Source organism: Zalophus californianus, chromosome 1 (assembly GCF_009762305.2).
Source record: "Zalophus californianus isolate mZalCal1 chromosome 1, mZalCal1.pri.v2, whole genome shotgun sequence".
NCBI lineage: Eukaryota > Metazoa > Chordata > Mammalia > Carnivora > Otariidae > Zalophus > Zalophus californianus.
The window spans coordinates 146140019-146161728 of record NC_045595.1 but is presented as its reverse complement, the minus strand read 5'-3'; the positions used below and the strand labels follow the sequence as shown (position 1 = coordinate 146161728).

Below are 21710 nucleotides of genomic sequence, written 5' to 3'. Positions count from 1 at the left end.
ACGGCCGGCCTCTCCCCCAACCCGGTCCCCAGCCTCCATTCCAAGGAGCCGCGGCTTCGCCGCCGCCTCTCCGCAGCACCACCACCAACCACCGGCTGATGCCTGGAGAGAGCCAGGTGCCGCGGCGCGGCCCCACCTCCAATGACCGCAGGGCCACAGCTCCCCTCAGCCCCTGGGCCACCTCCAGGACCCAGAGCTCCACCGCCACCAATTAGGTCCTGGGGATTCATAAAGGAGTCCCCTATTCCATAAGGACGTCCATCCAAGAAGCTCACGTAAGAGGAGCCCCATCCTGACTTGACCTGAGACCCCTCTCCTCCTTGGGGCCTGATGCCTGGTCCCTCCACCTGCCCGGCTTCCACACCACCAGGCTCCAAGCATGCGCCCACCTGCCGGGCTCCCTGCCGCTCCACTCCGCACTCCACTCCCTCAGCGCCCGCGAACCTGCCCAGCCGTGGAAGCCACGCCTCCAGCACAGGGAGCGAGACCACAGCCCACCCCAGCCCTACGCCTCCTCCCAGCCTGGCCTTGACATCTCCCTGCCTGCCCTCCCTGCCCCCCCCCCCCAAGACTGCACAGGCTGTGTGCCTGGGAGCTCAGGGCAGGGCACAGGGCTAGGGCTGACCTCTGGTCTCAGAAGAGTGCCTCGAGTGCCCACACTCCCCGCGGGAGAAGGTGCTCCAACACGTGCCCACGCAGGGCTCTGCCACCCAGCACTGGGGTGAGGTCAGTGCTAGCAGAGGAAGTCCCACTGCAGAGGCTCCTCCTCTCCCGCCAGCCCTGAGGGCCCCAAGGTGCCCCACGCACACCCTCTCATTCTGCCGGCATCTGAAGCATCCACTGACTCCTTAGTACCAGGTATTTAGGGCTGAGCTCAGGGAACCCTCCCCTTCCGGGGTTGGGGCAGAGGAAGAGGGAGATGCTGAGATACCTGCCCCCCCCTTCCGCCCACCCCCAACAAACTCAACCTCAAGACTGAGGAAAGAGCCCCCAGGAGGATACTAGGATGAGTTTCTACAAGGCTCACCTCCTCACAAGCTCCTTCTCTACCTTGAAGCATACTGGGGTGGGGGATGACCCTGACAGGCAGGGGATCTATTCCAGGCAGAAGTTCCTGGGCATCTTACCACAGCTCTAACAGAAACTAGTTTTGTGGGAGGCTGTAATAACCCAAAGTCAGGAGGCTGTACTGACCCAAAGTTAGAGAAAAAAAGGCCGAAAATGACAGGCCCGTTGCTGGATGAAGGGTCTGATCGAAATCATTCCTCCTTCCTGCTTTCTCCTTACCTCCTCCACCCATAACTCCCCTGCTTCCTAATGCCATTCTGCTATAAGATATCCGCATGATCCAAACTGCCTCTAGGATTTGGGGAATCCACCCTACATGTATACCCCTCTGGTCTGTAACCTGCCCGCTTATCTCTAAAGGGAGCTGGGAGTGGCCAGGAACCAGCTTGCTTCTGCTGTCCACTCCCTTCCCCCAGCCTCTCCAGCAGCATCAGTGAAGTGACAAATCCACACTGAGGAGCAGACATGACATGTAATTTCCGGCCAAGAGATTTTTCCAAAACAATCTACCGTATTCCTGGGAATATATGCCAACCTCACCTCCAAGCCAGCCCTCTCCCACCCCTACCCTCCCTCTTCTCTAAGTCCTAGAGAGAAAACAATATATTGGGGAAGAGGAGGGGGACTTATAGTTCCTCTCCCAGAGGATTATCTTGCTTCAGCCCCACCAAGCCCAGTCAGCCTCAACTCACCCCTCTGTACGTAGGCCCCAAGCTTCTGGACCAAAGCCAGGCTGGCTCCCCGTAGGACTTCATCCCAGAGGGAACTGCACCAGGCAACCCCACACCTTCAGGTCAGCCCAGGTCTGACATCACACTGGTCTGGGGAGGACGCTGGCCTGGGGCCAACAGAGAGAGGGGGTGGTTCAGACACACGCCATGGCTGTCCACACCCTCTCCATCTCCAGGACGCGGGGGCCCAGCCCGTCCCAGGAGAGCTTGGCAAGCTGCAGTTCTGAGGAGAGGCAAAGCTGAGGCATACTGGCTTAGTGGTGCTGGGCCCCCAGGCCCCAAGTCCAGCTCTGGAGCCTCTTCACCCTTCTCCTTAACTGCTGAGATCTCCCAAAGACTTCTGAACTCGCCCTTCCTTCTCCTCTCAGTGGATGCTCTGCTCTCTGGGTGTCACTTCCTCTCCTCCCCCAGGGCTGCAATTACCACGTGCTCTGTCTCCATTTCTAACCCCCTGAAGCTCTAGGCCCACGTTTCCAGACAGTTCCAGGGCAGTTCCACCAGGAGGATGCATACGTACCACAAATTCTGTATATCCAAACTCAGCTCATGAGCACCCCTTTAAAGCTAGCTAACACATGTCCCTATACCCTGACTGAAAATATCACAAGCCAACACTGGCCACCCAGGCTAGAAACCTCACCCCCACCCCAACCATAACTTCCTACCTTCCCCACTAGGCAGGCCACAAAATCTTGTTTCTGCCTCCTTTTTATTCCTCTGATCAATACCAATGGGATTAAGAATCAGACAGACCTGAGCTGAAATCTTGGCTCTGTCACTTTCTAGCTGGGCAACTTTTGAGCAAATGACTTAACCTCTAAGACTCAGTTTCCCCATCTGTGAAATGGGAGTAAATAGCACCTCCTTCGTAGAGTGCAGATTCAATGAGATAATGAATAGCACACTTAGCACAGCACCTGGCACATAGCTGCCTATTGCTATTACTGTCATCTGAAGTCCCTCCCCTGCTTATATCCTTCTGTAACTCCTCAATAAGCCAAATACAAGGCCCTTCAGGATCTATTTCTTGCCTCTTTGTCCACCTCCATACCTTATCATTTTCTTCCAATGTCTCCATGTTCCAACCAAATCAGATACATGCCCTTCCCGATATAAAATCCATGCACAGAAATGAGTTGCATTTCTATACACTAACTATGAGACAGAAGAAAGAAATTAAAGAGTCAATCCCATTTACAACTGCACCCAAAAATATAAGATACCTAGGAATAAACCGAACCAGGTTTAGGCAAAGGATCTGTACTCAGAAAACTATAGAACACTCATGAAAGAAATTGAGGACGACACAAAGAACTGGAAAAACGCTCCATGCTCATGGATTGGAAGAATAAATATTGTTAAAATGTCTATACTACCTAGAGCAATCTACACATTCAATGCAATCCTTATCAAAATACCATCAACTTTTTTCACAGAGCTAGAACAAATAATTCTAAGATTTGTATGGAACCAAAAAAGACCCCAAATAGCTAAAGGAATGTTAAAAAAGAAAACCAAAGCTGGTGGCATCACAGTTGCAGACTTCAAGCTCTATTACAAAGCTGTCATCATCAAGATAGTATGGTACTGGCACAAAAACAGACACATAGATCAATGGAACAGAAGACAAAACCCGGAAATGGACCCTCAACTCTATGGTCAACTAATCTTTGACAAAGCAAGAAAGAATAACCAATGGAAAAAAGACAGTCTCTTCAACAAATGCTGTTGGGAAAATTGGACAGCCACATGCAAAAGAATTAAACTGGACCATTTCCTTATACCACACACAAAAATAGACTTAAAATGCATGAAAGACCTAAATGTAAGACAGGAATCCATCAAAATCCTAGAGGAGAACACAGGCAGCAATCTTTGCGACCTCGGCCGCAGCAACTTCTTCCTAGACACATCTCCAAAGGCAAGGGAAACAAAGGCAAAAATGAACGATTGAGACTTCATCAGGATAAAGTTTTTGCACAGCAAAGGAAACAGTCAACAAAACCAAGAGACAACCTACTGAATGGGGGGAAGATATCTGCAAATGACGTATCAGATGAAGGGCTAGTATCCAAAATCTATAAAGAACTTAGCAAACTCAACGCCCAAAGAACAAATAATCCAATCAAGAAATGGGCAGAAGACGCAGAAGACATGCACAGACATTTCTCCAAAGAAGACATCCAAATGGCCAACAGATACATGAAAAAATGCTCAACATCACTCGGCATCAGAGAAATACAAATCAAAACCACAATGATATACCACCTCACACTAGTCAGAAGGGCTAAAATTAACAAGTCAGGAAACAACAGATGTTGGTGAGGATGCGGAGAAAGGGGAACCCTCCTACACTGTTGGTGGGAATGCAAGCTGGTGCAACTAACTCTGGAAAACAGTATGGAGGTTCCTCAAAAACTTGAAAACAGAGCTATGACCCAGCAACTGCACTACTAGGTGTCTACACTAAAGATACAAATGTAGTGATCCGAAGGGGCATCTGCACCCCAATGTTTATAGCAGCAATGTCCACAATAGCCAAACTATGGAAAGAGCCCACATGTTCATCGAAAGATGAATGAATAAAGAAGATGTGGAATGGGCGCCTGGGTGGCTCAATCGTTAAGCATCTGCATTCGGCTCAGGTCATGATCCCAGGGTCCTGGGATCAAGTCCCACATCGGGCTCCCTGCTCAGCGGGAAGCCTGCTTCTCCCTCTCCTGCTCCCCCTGCTTGTGTTCCTGCTCTCGCTGTCTCTCTCTCTGTCAAATAAATAAATAAAATCTTTAAAAAAAAAAATGTGGAATATTACTCATACATCAAAAAAAATAGAATCTTGCCATTTGCAACGATGTGGATGGAACTAGAGGGTATCATGCTAAGCAAAGTAAGTCAATCCGAGAAAGACAATTATCCTATGATCTCACTGATTTGTAGAATTTAAGAAAGAAAACAGAGGATCATAGGGGAAGAGAGGAAAAAATAAAACAAGATGAAATCAGAGAGGGAGACAAACCGTAAGACTTTTTAAAAATTATTTTAAAGATTTTACTTATTTATTTGACAGAGAGAGAGATAGTGAGAGCAGGAACACAGCAGGGGGAGTGGGAGAGGGAGAAGCAGGCTTCCCGCCAAGCAGGGAGCCTGATGTGGGACTCGATCCCAGGACCCTGGGATCATGACCTGAGCCGAAGGCAGACGCTTAACGACTGAGCCACCCAGGCACCCCAAGAGACTGTTAATCATGGGAAACAAACAGGGATGCTGGAGGGGAGGGAGGTGGAGGGGTAACTAGGTGATGGACATTAAGGAGGGCACATGATATAATGAGCACTGGGTGTTATATAGGACTGATGAATCACTGACCTCTTACCTCTGAAACTAATAATACACTATATGTTAATTGAATTTAAATTTAAAAAAAAGATACTTGCCCTTCCCTAGACACACTCCCTTCATTTAAATGTCTCTGAGCTATTCTCTTTGTGATGGTCCTTCTCTTTGTCTACATGATGAACTCCTACACATCCCTCAAGACCCATGTCATCTCCTCTGTAAACTGTTATTTCCTACCCCCAAATGGTTATTTTTACCATTCCTTCCATGTTATTTTTAAAATAATATTTGAAAACAGGAATGGTATAAACACATAATATAGTTAACCCTTGGACAACATGAGTTTGAATAGTGCAGGTCCACTTATATGTGGATTTTTTTCGATAAATACAGTACGGTACTGGAAATGCTATTTTCTCTTATGATTTTTAATAACATTTTCTTTTCTCCAGCTTACTTTGTTGTAAGAATACAGTATATAATACACATAACATATAAAATATGTACTGACTGCTGATGTTATTGGTTAAGTTTTCCAGTCAACAGGCTATCAGTAGTTAAGTTTTTGGGGAGTCAAAAGTTATGTGCAGATTTTCAACTGTGCGAGAGAGGTCAGCAGCCCTAACCCCAACGTTGTGTAAGAGTCAACTATAGTATAGTACATGTGGAAAATAGCCAAATGAATTTAAAAATTTTTAATTATCCATCATGCTCTGATCCTTAATGGGTTACTGTTCTTATAACAATCTGCAATCTATATCAATACATAATTCTACTGAGAGAGTTCTATACACAAACCTCTACTGTGGTTTCTACCTTGTAAAGTAACCATCTGTTTTTATTTGTCAACTTGAATGCAGAAGCTGGCAAGGTACCTGGTCAAGAGAGTTTGCCGAAAGAGACTTCAAACCCGTAAGATGGACCCTGAAGAAAGGAGGGCTGCCTAACTTCCAGCAGATACCAGCACTAAGCCTCACTGCCTCCCCGCCTCCGCCCGCCCTGGCTTTGCTCCCTCCCAGTATTTCTAATCCAGAAAAGCAAGCACCTTTGTGGAGAGAGGGGCTGCCAATCTCATTACAGCCACTCCTGTCCCAGACCCATAAGCTACTTTGCTCCCACAAAGCCGGTTCAGCACCGGGGACGACACGGCCAGTATCTCAGGCAGAGATAGAGCCCGTGACGGGCCTGCTGCAGAAGGTGGCATTCTCACTAGACTCTGCAGGGAGAGCTGGAGTACACGACACCGCAGCGTTGATGGGAAGGAAGTCCAATGTGTCAGGCATCCCAGCCTCACCAAGGCGAGTGGGGGGCGGCTCGAGGGAGTGACAGGCTGGGAAGGCAGGGCACAAAAGCAGGGATCCAGATCAGATACAGGGACCTGCCATGCCTCATCTTCGACTGCAGCAGAGAGGGAGGTGTGACTTTCAGAGAACAAAGGAAAGAATCTGACTAAACCCCACTGCACAGACCACACTGAACTCAACTCCTCCCCAAATGTACCAACTTTTGGGTGTTGAAGTATTCTGCGGCTGTTTCGTGCTCCAGCAGCTCAAGAATGGCCCGCCAACCCTGACATCCAGAGACAGGACCCTGAGAACCCTACATATTCCTGGAGCTTTCCTCCCACCAACAGAACGACACTCATGTGCGGCAAAGGATAAATTCCAGCAGCTGTCTGGGCTTTGTGCACATGCACACCAGGCACGTCCTGGTGCCAGGGCTGGGATGCAGGGTTCTGCAGAAAGCTGCCTCTTGCCAATCCTCTGGCCCAGGCATCATCATCACAGCACCCACTGATGCAGTGACTCCCGGGAAGGGAGGAAGGAGGCAGTCCAGCTGCCGGCAGCCAGCCACTCCCAGAGCTCTTCCAGGGCTGGGCAGGGGCTGCCGGGCTGGTCCTCTGCCTGCTGGCTCAGGCCCCGCCCCACCCCCACCCCTTCAGCAAGAGCCTTGAGCTGAAGGGGCCTATTGTTGAGCCCTGGAGGTGGGGTGGGGAAAGAAGCCAGAGCTGTGACTGGTAGAGTCACATTCATTCTGCAAGAGGGACTGCTCATCCCCTCTGGACCACGTCAGAACCAGAACCCCAGGAGCTAGCAACATCCAGTGCAGGACAGGCTGCAGGGCCCAGGAGAGGAAGGGTCTGAACCTGGGACTACTTCCCACCCACTATATCCTGCCTCTCCATTTTAGCAATAAGGAAACCCAGACCCTGAAAGGGGAAGGGACTTGCCTGGTCCAACGCACTTACAGACTATCATCCGGACCTGGGGGAGATCAACAGTTCAGAGCGGTGGTGATTCTTTTCTAGCCACAGACGGGCAGCCACGCCAAGGTCAGGGACGAGTAGAGTAAAGGTAAGGGGCCAGGAGAAGAGACCCTGCCTTATCAAGAGACACAGCAATTAGGAGACAGGCAGAAACAGGAAAGACCCGGTGTTCTCACACCTAGCTGAGGCCCTTGGCTCCAGGTCTCCCAGGACGCACCGCTGCTGAAGGAAGAGACCAGGCCAAAACTCTGGCGCCAATCCTCTCCTCAGTCACCTCACTATGTACCTACGGTGTGCTCACCCTGTGCTAGGGTTTTGAGGAAATAGGAAGAAGTTACGGTCTGGTTCTTCAAGAAGACACTATGTGCAGGTTCTTTTTTTGTTTGTTTGTTTTTAATGGAAAGCAATGGGGTTTTTAATTAACTAATTTGTTTATTTTTAGTAATCTCTATGCCCAATATGGGGCTCAAACTCAAGACCCTGAGATCAAGAGTCACAGGCTCGACTGACTGAGCCAGCCAGGTGCCCCTATGTGCAGGTTCTTTAAAAGCTTTATCTAGGGGCGCCTGGGTGGCTCAGTGGGTTAAGCACCTGACTCTTGATCTCAGCTCAGGTCTTGATCTAATTAATTAATTTAAAAACAAAAAAAGCTTTATCTTTTTTTTTTTGGTGGGCAAGAAAGCAGTTTATTGATAGTAAAGTTTATTGAGTGATAGAATACAAAGCTCCCAAAGAGGGAGGGGACCTGAGAGGGTCACCCAAGCTTTATCTTCATTGACTGATTACAAACCTCCCCTTACTACCCTGCATTATCCCTGTTTTACAGATGAGAAAACGGAGGTCTGAAGAGGTGACCAGCGTAACGCAGAGAGTAAGAGAGGAAGCCAGGACTCAGCCCATATACAACTGCACACTGAATTTCTTGGCTCAGAGATGCGGGCCCATGGAGGGCAGAGCGGGAGTCCTATCATTAAATATATACTGAATGAATTCAGGGATTCTCTGAGGAAGTTTAAAGAGAGGATAGAGGTTCCAGAAAAAGACAGCAGACTGCATACATACACATAATTCCACTCCTTCCTGAAACCTGACCAAAACTACAATTTTAAAAAGAGAAAAAAAAAATGTGAGAAATTTTTTGAATGGCAGAAGTCCCTAAGGATGGGAAGAACAGCAGAGGAAATGACCACAGCAAAGCTGTGGAAGCTGGAAAGCAGCTGGGCCAGTGACAAGGGGTAGCAGAGCTGAGAAAAATCACAACCCCCAAGGTGAGAAGCACCTAAATGACCCCACGGAATCCTCAAACAGCCTGGGAAATGGAAGCCCCAAAAACCTCTACGAGAAGAAGAGGTGGCAGAGGGAAATGCTAAAAATATAGAGTATTACTTAAAAGCTATTTAAGAAGCAGTAAGACCACCTATACCCCTTCCCCCATACAAAGCCACTGGGTGACTGTCCCTCTACCACCCTGCAAAAGGCAGGGATTTCCCTACAGGGGATAATGGAACGTCTGGACTGGCACAGTGGGCCTGGTGGAGAATGAGGGGCGGGGGCGGGAGGGAGGGGTATGTGTGTGCTACATCCCAAACAAGGAAAGTGCGCATAGATGGTGAGATCCCGGTCCCCTTCTCCACTTGCTCCTGGAACATGGAGCCAGGCTTCCACCTCTTGGCAGGAGACAAGAGTGTCTCTCCTGGTGACTGTGACCAGGCCAAGGAAGGCAGAAAGATACCAACACCAGGAGTTCCCAACAAATGGCCCATCCAGGTCACCACACAAAGAAGCTCCATCACCAAGACCATCCAGTGCTGTAGCTTCCCACCCTTAGCTGAGAGCAGACAACACAAAACTACCAGACACCAAGGCAAGCCTCTAACATGGAAGAGAGAGAAAAAAATACACAAGAAAAAGTGACCAAGAGGAAACAGACTATGCAGGGGAAGAAAATTTCAGACTTCAAACTTTAATGCAGATTCAGATTCATGGATATGGGGTAGGATCTAAGATTCTCCATTTCTAACAAGCTCCTAAGTGACACATGTTTTGGTCCAGCAGACCACAGTCTGGGAAGCAAGGGTCTTCTGGAGGTATTCTTTGCACTGGCTAGGCATTAAAATCACTTGGAGCTAGCAGAGTGTCCACGTGGAAGCCCCACCCGCTGAGCTTCTAATCAACTTGGCCTAGGTGAGACTGAGGCATCCTATCTTAAAGCCTCTTCAGATGAATCCAGACTGGAGTTGAGAGCCACTGCTCTGGAGAAAGCCTGTAATCGTGCCAATCATTTGACTTAGCCAGAACAGTCCTGTTCTCACATATTCTCTCCCATTGTTGACACTGACCACTCTTTCTGAAGGCCCTTTACATCATGGCCATGAGCATCAGTTTATAGGATGACTTATTATACCAATGATGCTTCTCAATTCTGTGTAAGTCCCGTTAATGTCAGTGGATGGAGAAATCATTCTATTGAATTCCCAAGAAATTCATTCTGAGAATGTTCTCCTTATTAGATTCTCACACTTCTCCTAACCTTCCTAATATCTTTCTTACTTTGGACCTTAAAATTTCAGGTTAAGCCCTTTTAGGGAGGAGTTTTTTGTTTGTTTTAGTGAAATGTAGATATTTCCCTAATCAAAAATCCTACTCCATTCTCCCAATGTTCCTATTACTAAAGTTGAATTTAGCAGTTTTGTGTCTATCTCATGCATGCCACACATGGGATAAAATATCAATAGACATTTACTGCTACCAAAATAGCTAAAATTACAATAGAAGGGATGGAGGATAAAGTTCAGGTCTTCCACATAAAGATGGCAAACAGGAGAGAAAGAAATAAGAAAACCAGATGATCAGTATAGGAAGGTCCAACATCTAAACAAAAGGAGTACAGGGGAGAGCAAGGAGGGAGAGAAATGACCTAAATAAAACAAGAAAACTTCCAGACCTGAAGTACAAGTTTCCAAATTAAAAGGGTTCACTGAACATACAGTGCAAGATGAAAACAGACCCACAATGAGCTACATAATTAGGAAATCATTAGGAAACAGAATACTGGAGATAAAGAGTATCTCCAGTATCCCGTATCCAGAATATTGGAGATAAGAGAAGATCCCACACACTCCTGGGCAAGGCAGAGGGTACCACACAGGTCCCACACAGGATGTAGAGTGACTTTAGACTTCAGTGTTAACTCTAGAACCTAAACGCAATGTACTCAAGATGCCAAAGGAAGGCAATTTCCAACGTAGATCTTTGCATTCAGTTGATTGAGTATCAGGCTGGCGAGGTCTCCAAATAAGCTCCTGCCCATATACCCTCCTCTCAGGAAGGTACTAAAGGACAGGCTCTGCCAAAACCAGACAGTAAACCAACAAAGAGGAAGACGTGGACACAGGTGATCCAACACAGAAAAGCAGTGAAGGAGATGCCCAGGATGCTGAAAGGAGGTCCCAGGAGGATAGCTAAGCATCTGTGATAGACAGCAACCAGACCACGCTGCTGCAGGGCACAAGGCTCTGACGGAGACTTCTTCAGAAAGATCCATTCAATAGAACACCTAATGGAACCGACATCTTAAGGAATTCAGACAGCTACTGGAATTTGGCTAATTGAAAGGTGCATAGAAGCCTAAACAAACAAACAAAAGCAACTCCGGGGAGAACAAAAAGGTGTGCAGGAAAGGAAAAGTCATCACAATTTACTACACCGTAACAATATGAACACAGACAGGAGACTGAAGGAAAAATGAGATACTGCTAGGGTGGACAGACTGAAAAATGGGGAGGGTGGAAGGGTGGCAGTGAGGGAAATAAACTCAAATTCTCATCTTTGGCCAAGATGGAATAACAAGGTTCAGATTCACCCTCCTGACTGCAAGAAAAAAATGGACAAAATATACAAAATGGTTTTGAAGACACCAGATATCAGGAAACAAAAGAAAGTGATACCTATAACAAAAGAGGTCAGCCCTGTGGTTGAGTTTTCAGGCTCCAGCACAGAGAAGGGAACCAGTCAGATCCCAAAAGACTCCATGAGTTGAGGAGATGGAGCTGAGAGCCTGGGGAGTCTCAAGGGGCCAGAGTTCACAGAGCAGAGCATCAGAGAACAGAGAGTAGCAGCAAAGGCTGTGAAGGGACCCCCTTACGTATTTAGCTAAATACTAATCGTCACGCAAATGTGCAGAAATTACCCAAGGCTGGGGAAAATAACTATCTGAAACGACTAGAAGTAACAATGCCTGGTACTCACCAGGTTGGGAAAAGTGCCTGTTTCCACGAGCCAAACTGGAAAAGCTAGGCATTGGGTAGAATTTACAGATGGGTCTTGCCTCAGCAGGAGAATCAGCAGTCCGAGATTGAGCCTAGCTCTGGTCCTACCTAACAAGTCTTAAAAACAAGACATAAGATAATGAAACTATTTCCAAGTCACTGCATCCTAGAATAAAGCTCAAGAATAATTACAGGAATACAAAAGCACCCAGCCACAAATCAGGTAAAATTTACATTGTCTGGCATCCAACAAAAAATTATTAGGCAGGCAAAAAAGCCAGGAACTATGACCCATAATGAGGAGATAAAGCAGTTAAACAAAACCAAAACCAGAACTGACACAAATGTTAGAATTAGCAAACAAGGAAATTAAAATAATTAAACATTTAGAAATTATTACTATAAAACTATATTACTACTAAATATTAAAATATTTATTTATTTAATTTTTTTTCCCTTAAGTAGGCTCCATCAAGAGTCCAATGCTTAACTGACTGAGCTAACCAGGCACTCCTAAAAATATATTTCTAAAGAGAGTATAATTGAACTTCTAGAACAAAAACTACTACATTGTGTGAGGGGCACCTAGGTGGCTCAATTGGTTAAGCGTCTGCCTTTGGCTCAGGTCATGATCCCAGGGTCCTGGGATTGAGCCCCATGTCAGGCTCTCTACTCAGCAGGGAGTCTGCTTCTCCCTCTTATTCTCCCTCTGTGCTCTCCCTCTCTCTCTCAAATAAATAAATAAATAACTACATTGCATGACATGAAAAAATAAACTGAATGGAATTAAAGGCAGATTGGACACTGCAGATGAAAAACCTGGTGAATTTGAAGACACAGTAACAGAAACTGTGGAGAGGAAAAATAAAATTCTTTTTTAAATAAACAAAGCATCAGTGAGCAGTGGGACAATTTCAAGTGGCCTAACATTTGTATCATTGGAGTTCCCTGAGGAAAGGAGAGAAAGTTGCAAATAGAAACATATTTGAAGAATTAATAGCCAAAATATTTCCACATTTGACAAAGACTATAAGCCTGCAGACTCAAAAAAGTTCAATGAACTCCAAGCACAAGACACAAGAAGAAAACTATACCAACACACCTCATAATCAAATTGTTCAAAATCAGTTATAAAGAGAAAATCTTAAAGTGTAGCTAGGGAGGGCAAAGGAGATAGGTTATAGACAGAGAGCAAAGATAACAATGACAGCAGAGGGGGCGCCTGGCTGGCTCAGTCAGGGGAGCATGTGACTCTTGATCTCAGGGTTGTGAGTTCAAGCCCCACATTGGGCACAGAGCTTACTTAAAAAAAAAGGGGGGGGTGCCTGGGTGGCTCAGTTGGCTAAGCAACTGCCTTCAGCTCAGGTCATGATCTCAGGGTCCTGGGATCGAGCCCCGCATCGGGCTCCCTGCTCGGCGGGGGGCCTGCTTCTTCCTCTCCCATTCCCCCTGCTTGTGTTCCCTCTCTCGCTCTCTGTCAAATAAATAAAATCTTAAAAAAAAAAAAGATGACAGCAAATTTCATACAGAAATGGAAATGAGAAGACAGTGGCACAACATTATTTACGTACTGAAAGAATAAACTAATGACCTAGAATTCTAGTCCAATGGAAATATCTTAAAAAAAAAAAAAAAAAAAGACTACGGGGACCTGGGAGGCTCAGTTGGTTAGGCGTCTGCCTTTGGCTCGGGTCATGATCCCAGGGTCCTGGGATCAAGCCCCATATCAGGGTCTCTGCTCAGCAGGGAGTCTGCTTCTCTCTCTGCCCTTCACCCTGCTCATGTTCACTTTCTCTCAAATAAATAAAATCTTTAAAAAAAAAAGTAAAAGACTAAATAAACTTTTTAAACATACAAAAGCTGAAAGAATTAACACCAGCAGACCTGCACTACCATAAAAGATGTCCTTAAAACAGAAGGAAAATAATACCATATAAAAATATGGATCTATGCAAAGAAATTAAGCACTGGAGGGGCGCCTGGGTGGCTCAGTCAGTTGAGCATCCAACTCTTAGTTTCCATTCAGGTCATGATCTCAGGGTTGTGAGATCGAGTCCCAGGTCAGGCGCTACACTCAGCACAGAGTCGGCTTGAGATTCTTTCCCCCTCCCTTGTCCTGTCCCCCCCCAACTCCTCCCCTTGCTCATGCTTTCTCTAAGTAAATAAAATAAAAAAGAAAAGGGGGAGGCTGAGTGACTCAGTTGGTTAAGCATCTCCCTCTGGCTCAGGTCATGATCTCAGGGTCCTGGGATCAAGCCCACTCAGCGGGTAGTCTGTTCCTCCCTCTCCCTCTGCCCCACCTCCCCTCCTCCCACTTGTGCACCCTCTCTAATAAATAAACTCCTAAAAAAAAAAAAAAAAAAAAAGACGGGCGCCTAGGTGGCTCAGTCAGTTAAGTGCCTGCCTTCAACTCAGGTCATGATCTCAAGATCTTGGGATTGAGCCCCACAACAGGCTCCCTGCTCAGCAGGGAGTCTGCTTCTCCCTCTCCCTCTGCTCTCCCCCCCACTCATTCTCTCGCTCTCAAATAAATAATAAATAAATAAATCTTTTAAAAAAATGAAGCACTGGAAATAGCAACTACATGGGTAAATAGTTAAGATGTTTTTATTATTTAATTACTTTAAAAGCTAAATTGACTGTTTAAACAAAAATAAGACCAGTATAGTGTGGGTTTACAACGTGTATAAGAGTAATTTTTGACAATAATAGCATAAACAGAGGAAATAAAAATATAGGTTTTTATACTATTATCTATTTACACTATTACTAATAAAAATGTAGATATTTATAAAGACAGACTATAAGATAAAGATGTACGAGTCCCATAGACAGTACAAGAAAACTGTCCTCATAAACATAAATATCCTCTTAACTCTAGGAAACAAACTGAGGGCTGCTGGAGGGAAGGTAGGAGGGGGATGGGGTACCTGGGTGATGGGCATTAAAGAGGGCACGTGATGTAATGAGCACTGGGTGTTATATGCAACTGAAGAATTACTGAACTTTACATCTGAAACTAATGATACATTCTATGTTAGCTACTTGCATTTAAATAAGATTTAAAAAAAGATGCAAAATTCTTAACAAATTCTTTAGCAAACAGAATCCAACAATACAGCTAAAGAATAATATACTATGACCAAGTGGAGTTTGTCCTCGGAATGCAAGGTTGGTTTAACATTTGAAAATCAGTTTTAACAAATCAGTTAATTCAACATATTAACTAAAAAAGAAAATCCTACAGTCACAGGAAAAAAACCTTTGACAAAAGCAAAATAGGAATAGAGGGAGCACAACCTGATAAAGACCATATATGAAAAACCTACAGCTAACATCATGCATAATGGTGAGAGACTGAATGTCTTTCCCTGAAGATCAGGAACAAGTAATCTCATCTTCTATTCAACCTTATACCAGAGGACATAGCCAGGGCAATCAGACAAGAAAAAGAAATAATTGTCAGGCATAAGGATCAGAAAGGAAGCAGTAAAACTGTCTTTATTACAAATGACATGGTAGTCTATGTATAAAATCCAATGGAAGCTAAAAAAAAAGCTACTAGAATACATTTTTTTAAAAGATTTTATTTATTTATCTGACAGACAGAGACGTAGTGAGAGAGGGAACACAAGCAGGGGGAGTGGGAGAGGGAGAAGCAGGCCTCCCTCAGAGCGGAGAGCCCGATGCGGGGCTCAATCTCAGGACCCTGGGATCATGACCTGAGCCGAAAGCAGACGCTTAATGACTGAGCCACCCAGGCACCCCTAGAATACATTTAACAGGTGGTAGGATTCAAGGTCAATATACAAAAATCAGTTGTGTTTATATATACACTACAGGAACAGGAAATTGAAATTTAAAAACAACACCATTTTATAGCAGCATTAGTGACAACAGCCAAAAGGTGAAAGCAACCACCAGTGGATGAGTAGAGAAACAAAATGTGGTATATTCTTACAATGGATGAGTATTCAGCCTTAAAAGAGAAGGAAATTCTAACACATGGCACAACACGGATGAACCTTGAGTATACTGAGCATGGTAAGTGAAAAAAGCCAGTCACCAAAGGACAAATACTGTATGATTCTATTCCTATGAGGTATTTAGAATAGTCAAATTCATAAAGTACAACGTGGCTTCAAGGGCTGGGGTGGAGGGGGAATGGAGAGCTATTGTTTAATAGGTACAGAGTTTCAATTTTGCAAGATGAAAAAGTTCTGGAGATAGATGGTGGTGATAGTTGCACAACAATGTGAATGTACCTGACACTACTGAACTATACCCTGAAAGATGCTTAAAATGGTATATTTTACGTTATATATATTTTACCACAATTAAGATAAATAAAAAAGCCAAACACCATGTAAAAACACCATTTACAATAGCATAAAAAATACATAATACTTAAGTATATCTGACAAAAAATGTGAAAGATCTGTATACCTAAACTACAAAACATTGGTGAAATTCTTAAAAATCCAGATAAATACAGACACAAACATTGTTTATGGGTCCGAAGGTCCAATATTGCTAAGATAATGGACATCTCCCCAAATTCATCTACAGATCCAATGTAATCCTAACCAAAATCCTGGTGAGCTTTCTTGTAGAAATTAACAAACTGATTCTAAAACTCATATGAAAGTGCAAAGAACGTGGAGTAACTAAAACAATTTTGAAAAGGAAGAACAAAGTTCAAGATCTTATCCTGATTTCAAGATTTCCCATAATCTACAGTGATCAAGATAGTGTGGTACTAGGATAAAGACAGACAAATTGATCAATGGAACAAAAGAGAGTCCAGAATTACTTTTACACATATACAGACAATTGATTTTTGACAAAAGGTGCAAAGGCAATTCCATGTAAAGACAAGTCTTTTCAACAAATGGTGCTGCAATAGTTGGATCTCAACAGGCAAAAAGCTGAATTTCAATTCATACCTTGCACCATATACAAGAATTAACCCTGAACGGTTCACAGACCTGAATGTAAAACCCATAACCATAAACCTTCTAGAAGTGGGCACCTGGGTGGCTCAGTCAGTACAGCATGAGACTCTTGATCTTGGGACTGTGAATTCAAGCCCCTACCCTGGGTATAGAGATTACTTAAAAACAAAATCTTAAAAAATAATAATAAATAAAACTTCTAGAAGAAAAACAGGAGAAAACCATTGGCTGTGGCTTAGGCAAAGATTTCTTGGACATGACACCAAAAGCACAAACCATAAAAGAACTAGTTGTTAAACTGGAGTTCATTAAAATTTAAAATTCTGCTTGTCAAAAGACACTGTTAAAAGAATTAAAATGCAAGCCAAAGACTGGAAGGAAATATGTGCAATCAAACATATCCAATCCCAACATATTCAATAAAGGGTTTGTATGCAGAATATATAAAGAACTTGCAAAACTGAATACGAAAAAAACTCCACGAATGAAAAATGGGTAAAGGATTTTTTTCTTGTTTCGTTTTATTTTTAAAAGATTTTTATTTATTTATTTATTTGACCGAGAGAGAGAGAGAGAGAGAGAGAGAGAGAGAAAGAGAGAGAGAGAGAGAGCGCACAAGCAGGGGAAGGGGCAGAGGGAGAGGGACAAGCAGGGAGCCCCTTGTGCGGCTCAATCCCAGGGTCCTGGGATCATGACCTGAGCTGACTGCCGATGCTTAATGACTCGGCCATCCAGGCGCCCCTGGGTAAACCATCTGAACAGACACAGCACCAGATATACAAATGGCAAATTAGCACCTGAAAAGATGCTCAGTAATACTAGTCATTAGGGAAATGCAAATTAAAATCACAATGAGATAACCACTGCAGACCTATTAGAATGTCTAAAATTAAAGAGACTGATCACACCAAGTGTTGGCAAAAAAGTGGACAAACTGGAACTTTCATCCACAATTGGCAGGTATGTAAAATAGTACAACCACTCTGGAAAACAGTCTGGCAATTTCCTTAAAAGTTAAATGTATCCCTACTGTATGACTCACAATTCCAGTCCTAAGGATTTACCCAAGAGAAATAAAATAAGATGTCCACAGAAACACTTACACATATGTTCACAGTTGTATTTGTAATAACCAAAAACTAAAAACAACCCATCAACAGGAAAATGGATAGACTGTGGTATATACATAAAAGGGACTGCTACTCAGCAATCAAAATGAAGGAGTTACTGAAATACACAACAGGAATGAATCTCAAAATAATTATGCTGAGTGAAAAAAGCCAGGCAAAAAAAGAGCACACTCTGTCTGATTCCACTGACATAAAATTCTAGGTAATGTGGACTAACGTACAGTGACAGAAAGCAGACCAGTCTATTGCCTGGGGAAAAAGGATAGCAAAGGAGGGGCAGGATGAAGGAATTAGGAAGGGGCACAAAAAACTCTGGGAGGTTTGGGAGTAATAGGAATGTTCATTATCTTGACTGTGGTGGTGGTTTCACGGATATACACATACGCTGAAACTTACTGTTTTAAATATGTTCCATTCACTGTGTATCATTATACCTCAATAAAGCTGTCATTAAAAACAAAAAGAATAAAACTTCATTTTCCAGAATAAAGCACAGGGCAGGGGATAATCTTGGATTTAGGGACCAGAAGACAAGATCTGGGAGCACAGACACCTGCTCCCTGACATCTGCCAGCCAGGGCTCCCGAGAAAGCGGGCACCAGACAGCCGAAGAGGGGTCTGAGCCCTCTACACTCAGGACAGAGTAGGGAAAATCACGGCCCACGGCACAGAAACCGAAGCCCAGAGACAGTGTCTTGCCCCAGGAGGTTACACAGCTAGGAAGTGGTCTAAATCCGGATCTGTCCAAGTTCTTCTCCTCATCTACCACAAATTCAAACAAGTTGACCTGAACTAGGATAAAGATATATGTGTGTACATGTTTAGAACAGACAATTCTCTCCATTGAAGCCAGAGAGCCAGAACCAGTTTGGCCATCCCAGAAGGGCCAGGTACCATGGACACAGCAGCTGAACTTCCGGTGCATGAGTGTTTGGGGTGGCAGTGTGACAGGCAGGCGTGGGACGAAGCTGACAGTCGGTTTGGGGTTTGCATCAGGAGCAGACTAACCGGCTCCTCCAGCACAGTCCCAGCAGCTGCTTGCCTAAGGCTTTGCTGGGCAGCCACCACCACCACTACTCCCCCTGCCCGGACAAGAGAGAACTATCTGCAACCACACAGGTTCAGACAAGGGTCTGGGGGCCATTTGACTCAGAGACCACGCCTTTAGTTGGGTCAAAGATGGGACCCAGCTGAGGCCGGCAGCAACCCTGCACCCACCCCAACCTGAGGGCTAGAGAAGCAGGAACTCATACGGTGCCAGGTAAGAGGTGAACAACCCTAGGAGGATGAGGCCCAAACACTGGCCAACCAAGCCCCTCTAGGCCAGGAATGAGTAGGCCTGGCACCCAGGCCATGGGGCAGTCCACAAGAAGCCAAATATAGTCCCCACCCCTGCAAGCCCCACCTCTAGGCTGGGCTAGGAGCTGGCCCTGGCCAGTACAGAACCCATGATGCCACAGCTGCCCCTCTGTCCATCTCCATGGGTGGGGCTGAGCTCTGGGCCACAGAGGATGCCCAGAGTCCAGCAGTACGGACACCCCCTCTTCAACCACCCCTTTCAGGTTGGGGTCCTGAGAGCCCACCCCGAGAAGGCCTCACCAGCAGTTCTCTGCCCTTCTGCCCCTATTCATCCTTGGCCCTGGGCCCTATGTTATTAATCAGCTGTGACAAGAAGGTGTGATGGGAGCAGGTCAGGTTCGAGCTCAAGTCGCCAGCAGCCACACGCACATCTCAGATCACGCGGCAAACGGTTACTAGATAAGATCCTGTTAATGCAATGCTGCCCCTTCCCTTTTATGGAATGTGTTTTGAGGACCTGAGGAAACCTGTGCTGATTGCACCATCCCAGCCCTGGCATGGAGGCACCCCATCAACAGGGGTAGACAGCTAGAGGGGTGGCTACCTCCTCTGCAACCTCAGCCTGGGGCTACCCCTCTCCTCCTTCTGCCCAGGCCTGGCAGCCGCCCAGATAGTCTCATCTCCAGTCTAGACGCTAAGGAAATGCCCCATCACTTCAGTTGGCATTTTTAGTAGTTGGGGGAGGGATCCTGTCTCGCTCTTGGAAACTGCACTGCTTCCTCTCTCCCCACGTTTAAACACAGGAGGGTGAACACGAGCAGTTTGGAGACCACCCTCTCCTGAAACAGCTGCAGCCCCCTGCTTCAAAACACACCAACTCCCGCTGCGAAGAGAATTCCGTTTCCTTACCTGCTGCCTTCTGCTGCCTCCCTGCAGACAGTTTCCACGAGGTCCAGGCTGAGGTGGCAGAAGAGGATCCAACAGGACACACTGCCTGCTCTCGGGCAGTGGCTTCCAACGCTCCAATCCCCAAACCCCTACATCTTGCGCTCACCTCGGCCCTGGAGCGATCCTTGTGCCGGGCAGCCGGCCTGCCGGTTACCACCTCCTCCTCCGCCGGCGCCTCCGGATCCTGTGCCCCTCAGGGGGCCCCTCTGCCTCCTGGGACCCCTTCTCGTCCAGGTATGTCTCCTGGACAGCCCGCACCACCTGTCCTTCCTGCACCCCAGGAAGCCAATTTGCTTCCTGCACCCCCAGGCGCCCCTCCCCCTCAGGCCCCTGGGGCCCCACAGGCCGGGCCCTCCCCGCTAGCTCGAGTCTCTCCCGGCGTGCTGGGGCCGCTCCCAGGACCACCGCCTCCCGCCTGAGGTGCCCACAGCTCTCCCAGTACTGCCCCCCCTGCTCCCCGGAACTTTCAAGCCCCTCCCCGCGCTCCCCGAACTCGGAGAGCGGCTCGGACCGCTGCAGCAGCCTGCGTGGGCTCCCCTCCCCCTGCTCCTGCACCCCGGCGCGGGCCTCCCCACGCTCCTGCACTGCGGGGCTGCCTCCCCCCTTCTCCTGGTGCTGCTTGCGGGGCCCCAGCCCCTCCTCCTGCACCACAGGCCAGCCCGCCGAGCCCGTCCACCGCGGTGGGCGCCTCCAGTCCGCGCCGTCCGGCAGACCCCACACCACCCCCAGGCTGGGCTCGTGGCCACGGCCGCCCCGCTCCTGCACCCCCGGGCCCACCCCGCCCTCCTCCTGCACGGCCGGACCCACGCCCCCCTGCTCCTCCACGCCGAGCTTCAGCCCGCGGAGCTGCTGCGGGCCCCAGCTGAGAACCCCGACCCGCTGTGGCTGCTGCTCCGGCAGCGCCGGGCTCAGCCCACCGCGCTCCTCTTGCGCCCCCCGCCCGGGGCCCCCAGCCCGCACTGCCCAGCGCACTCGCCTGCCCCCAAGAGGCCGCGCGGTCCCACCCCTCCAGATGGTGCTGCCCTCGGCGCCCGCTCACACCGCCCCCCCCGCCCGGCTCCTTCCGCCCCGTCCCCCTGGGAAGGGGGCTGCGGGCTGGCGTCCCCTCCGGTTCCGCGGCCACCCCCACGTCGCGGGCCCGCCCTAGCCTCCCGGCGTCAACGTCCGCCCGCCGGGCGCCGCGCCCAGCGCCGGCCCCCGCAGGTGCTGCGGCCCCGCGCGCCGGCCCGCGAGCCAAGAGCGCCCGCCCTCCCGCCTGAGTTCCTGGAGCCCGCCTGCGCGTGCGCCGCCCCAGGGGGGCGGGGTCCGGCGGGGTTGGCCCTCCCTCTTAAGGGGCCAGGTCTCGCTTGCTCCTCCCCTCTCCCCTTTCTTGGGTCCCACCACCAATCCCCCTTCTTCACCCGACCGGAATCTCCCCACCCTAGACCCATCTTGCGCCTTATGTGCCTACAGGAGGACAGCCTGAAGCCGAAGGTAGGGCGTTCACACTGAGATTGTGCAGTCAACCGGGCCCAATGGAGGAGCACTGAAACAGGAGTCTCCAATTCTCAGTAGCAGCAGTTCAGCTCCTGCTGACTTACCTTGTGACAGTGTGAAAAGTCACTTCCATCTGGTCTCAGTTGCTTTGTTTCTAAAATGGGGAGGCTGGATTGGAAAGTTTCCAAGGCCACAATCCAATGAGTATTTGCAGAGAGGGACTAATCTCTCAG

At 47.4% G+C, this 21710-nt stretch overlaps 1 protein-coding gene across 5 annotated transcripts in view; it reads right to left on the bottom strand.

Annotated features, from left to right (window-relative positions):
- TNK2 (tyrosine kinase non receptor 2) overlaps positions 1 to 21240 on the bottom strand; it is a 46998-nt gene extending 25758 nt beyond the window's left edge. For 2 of the 5 annotated variants that reach the window (XM_027584483.2, XM_027584485.2), the window contains exon 1: positions 19963 to 21240. Coding sequence is in view for 1 of the 5 variants with exons in the window: in XM_027584471.1 (XP_027440272.1) it covers positions 1761 to 1823 (63 nt within the window). In the remaining 4 variants the exon portion in view is untranslated. Of the gene's footprint in view, positions 1 to 1760; positions 1872 to 19962 lie in introns of those variants that run through there. The other 3 variants (XM_027584475.2, XM_027584474.2, XM_027584471.1) reach the window with 3 other exon arrangements.
- Between the last annotated feature and the right edge of the window lie 470 nt (positions 21241 to 21710).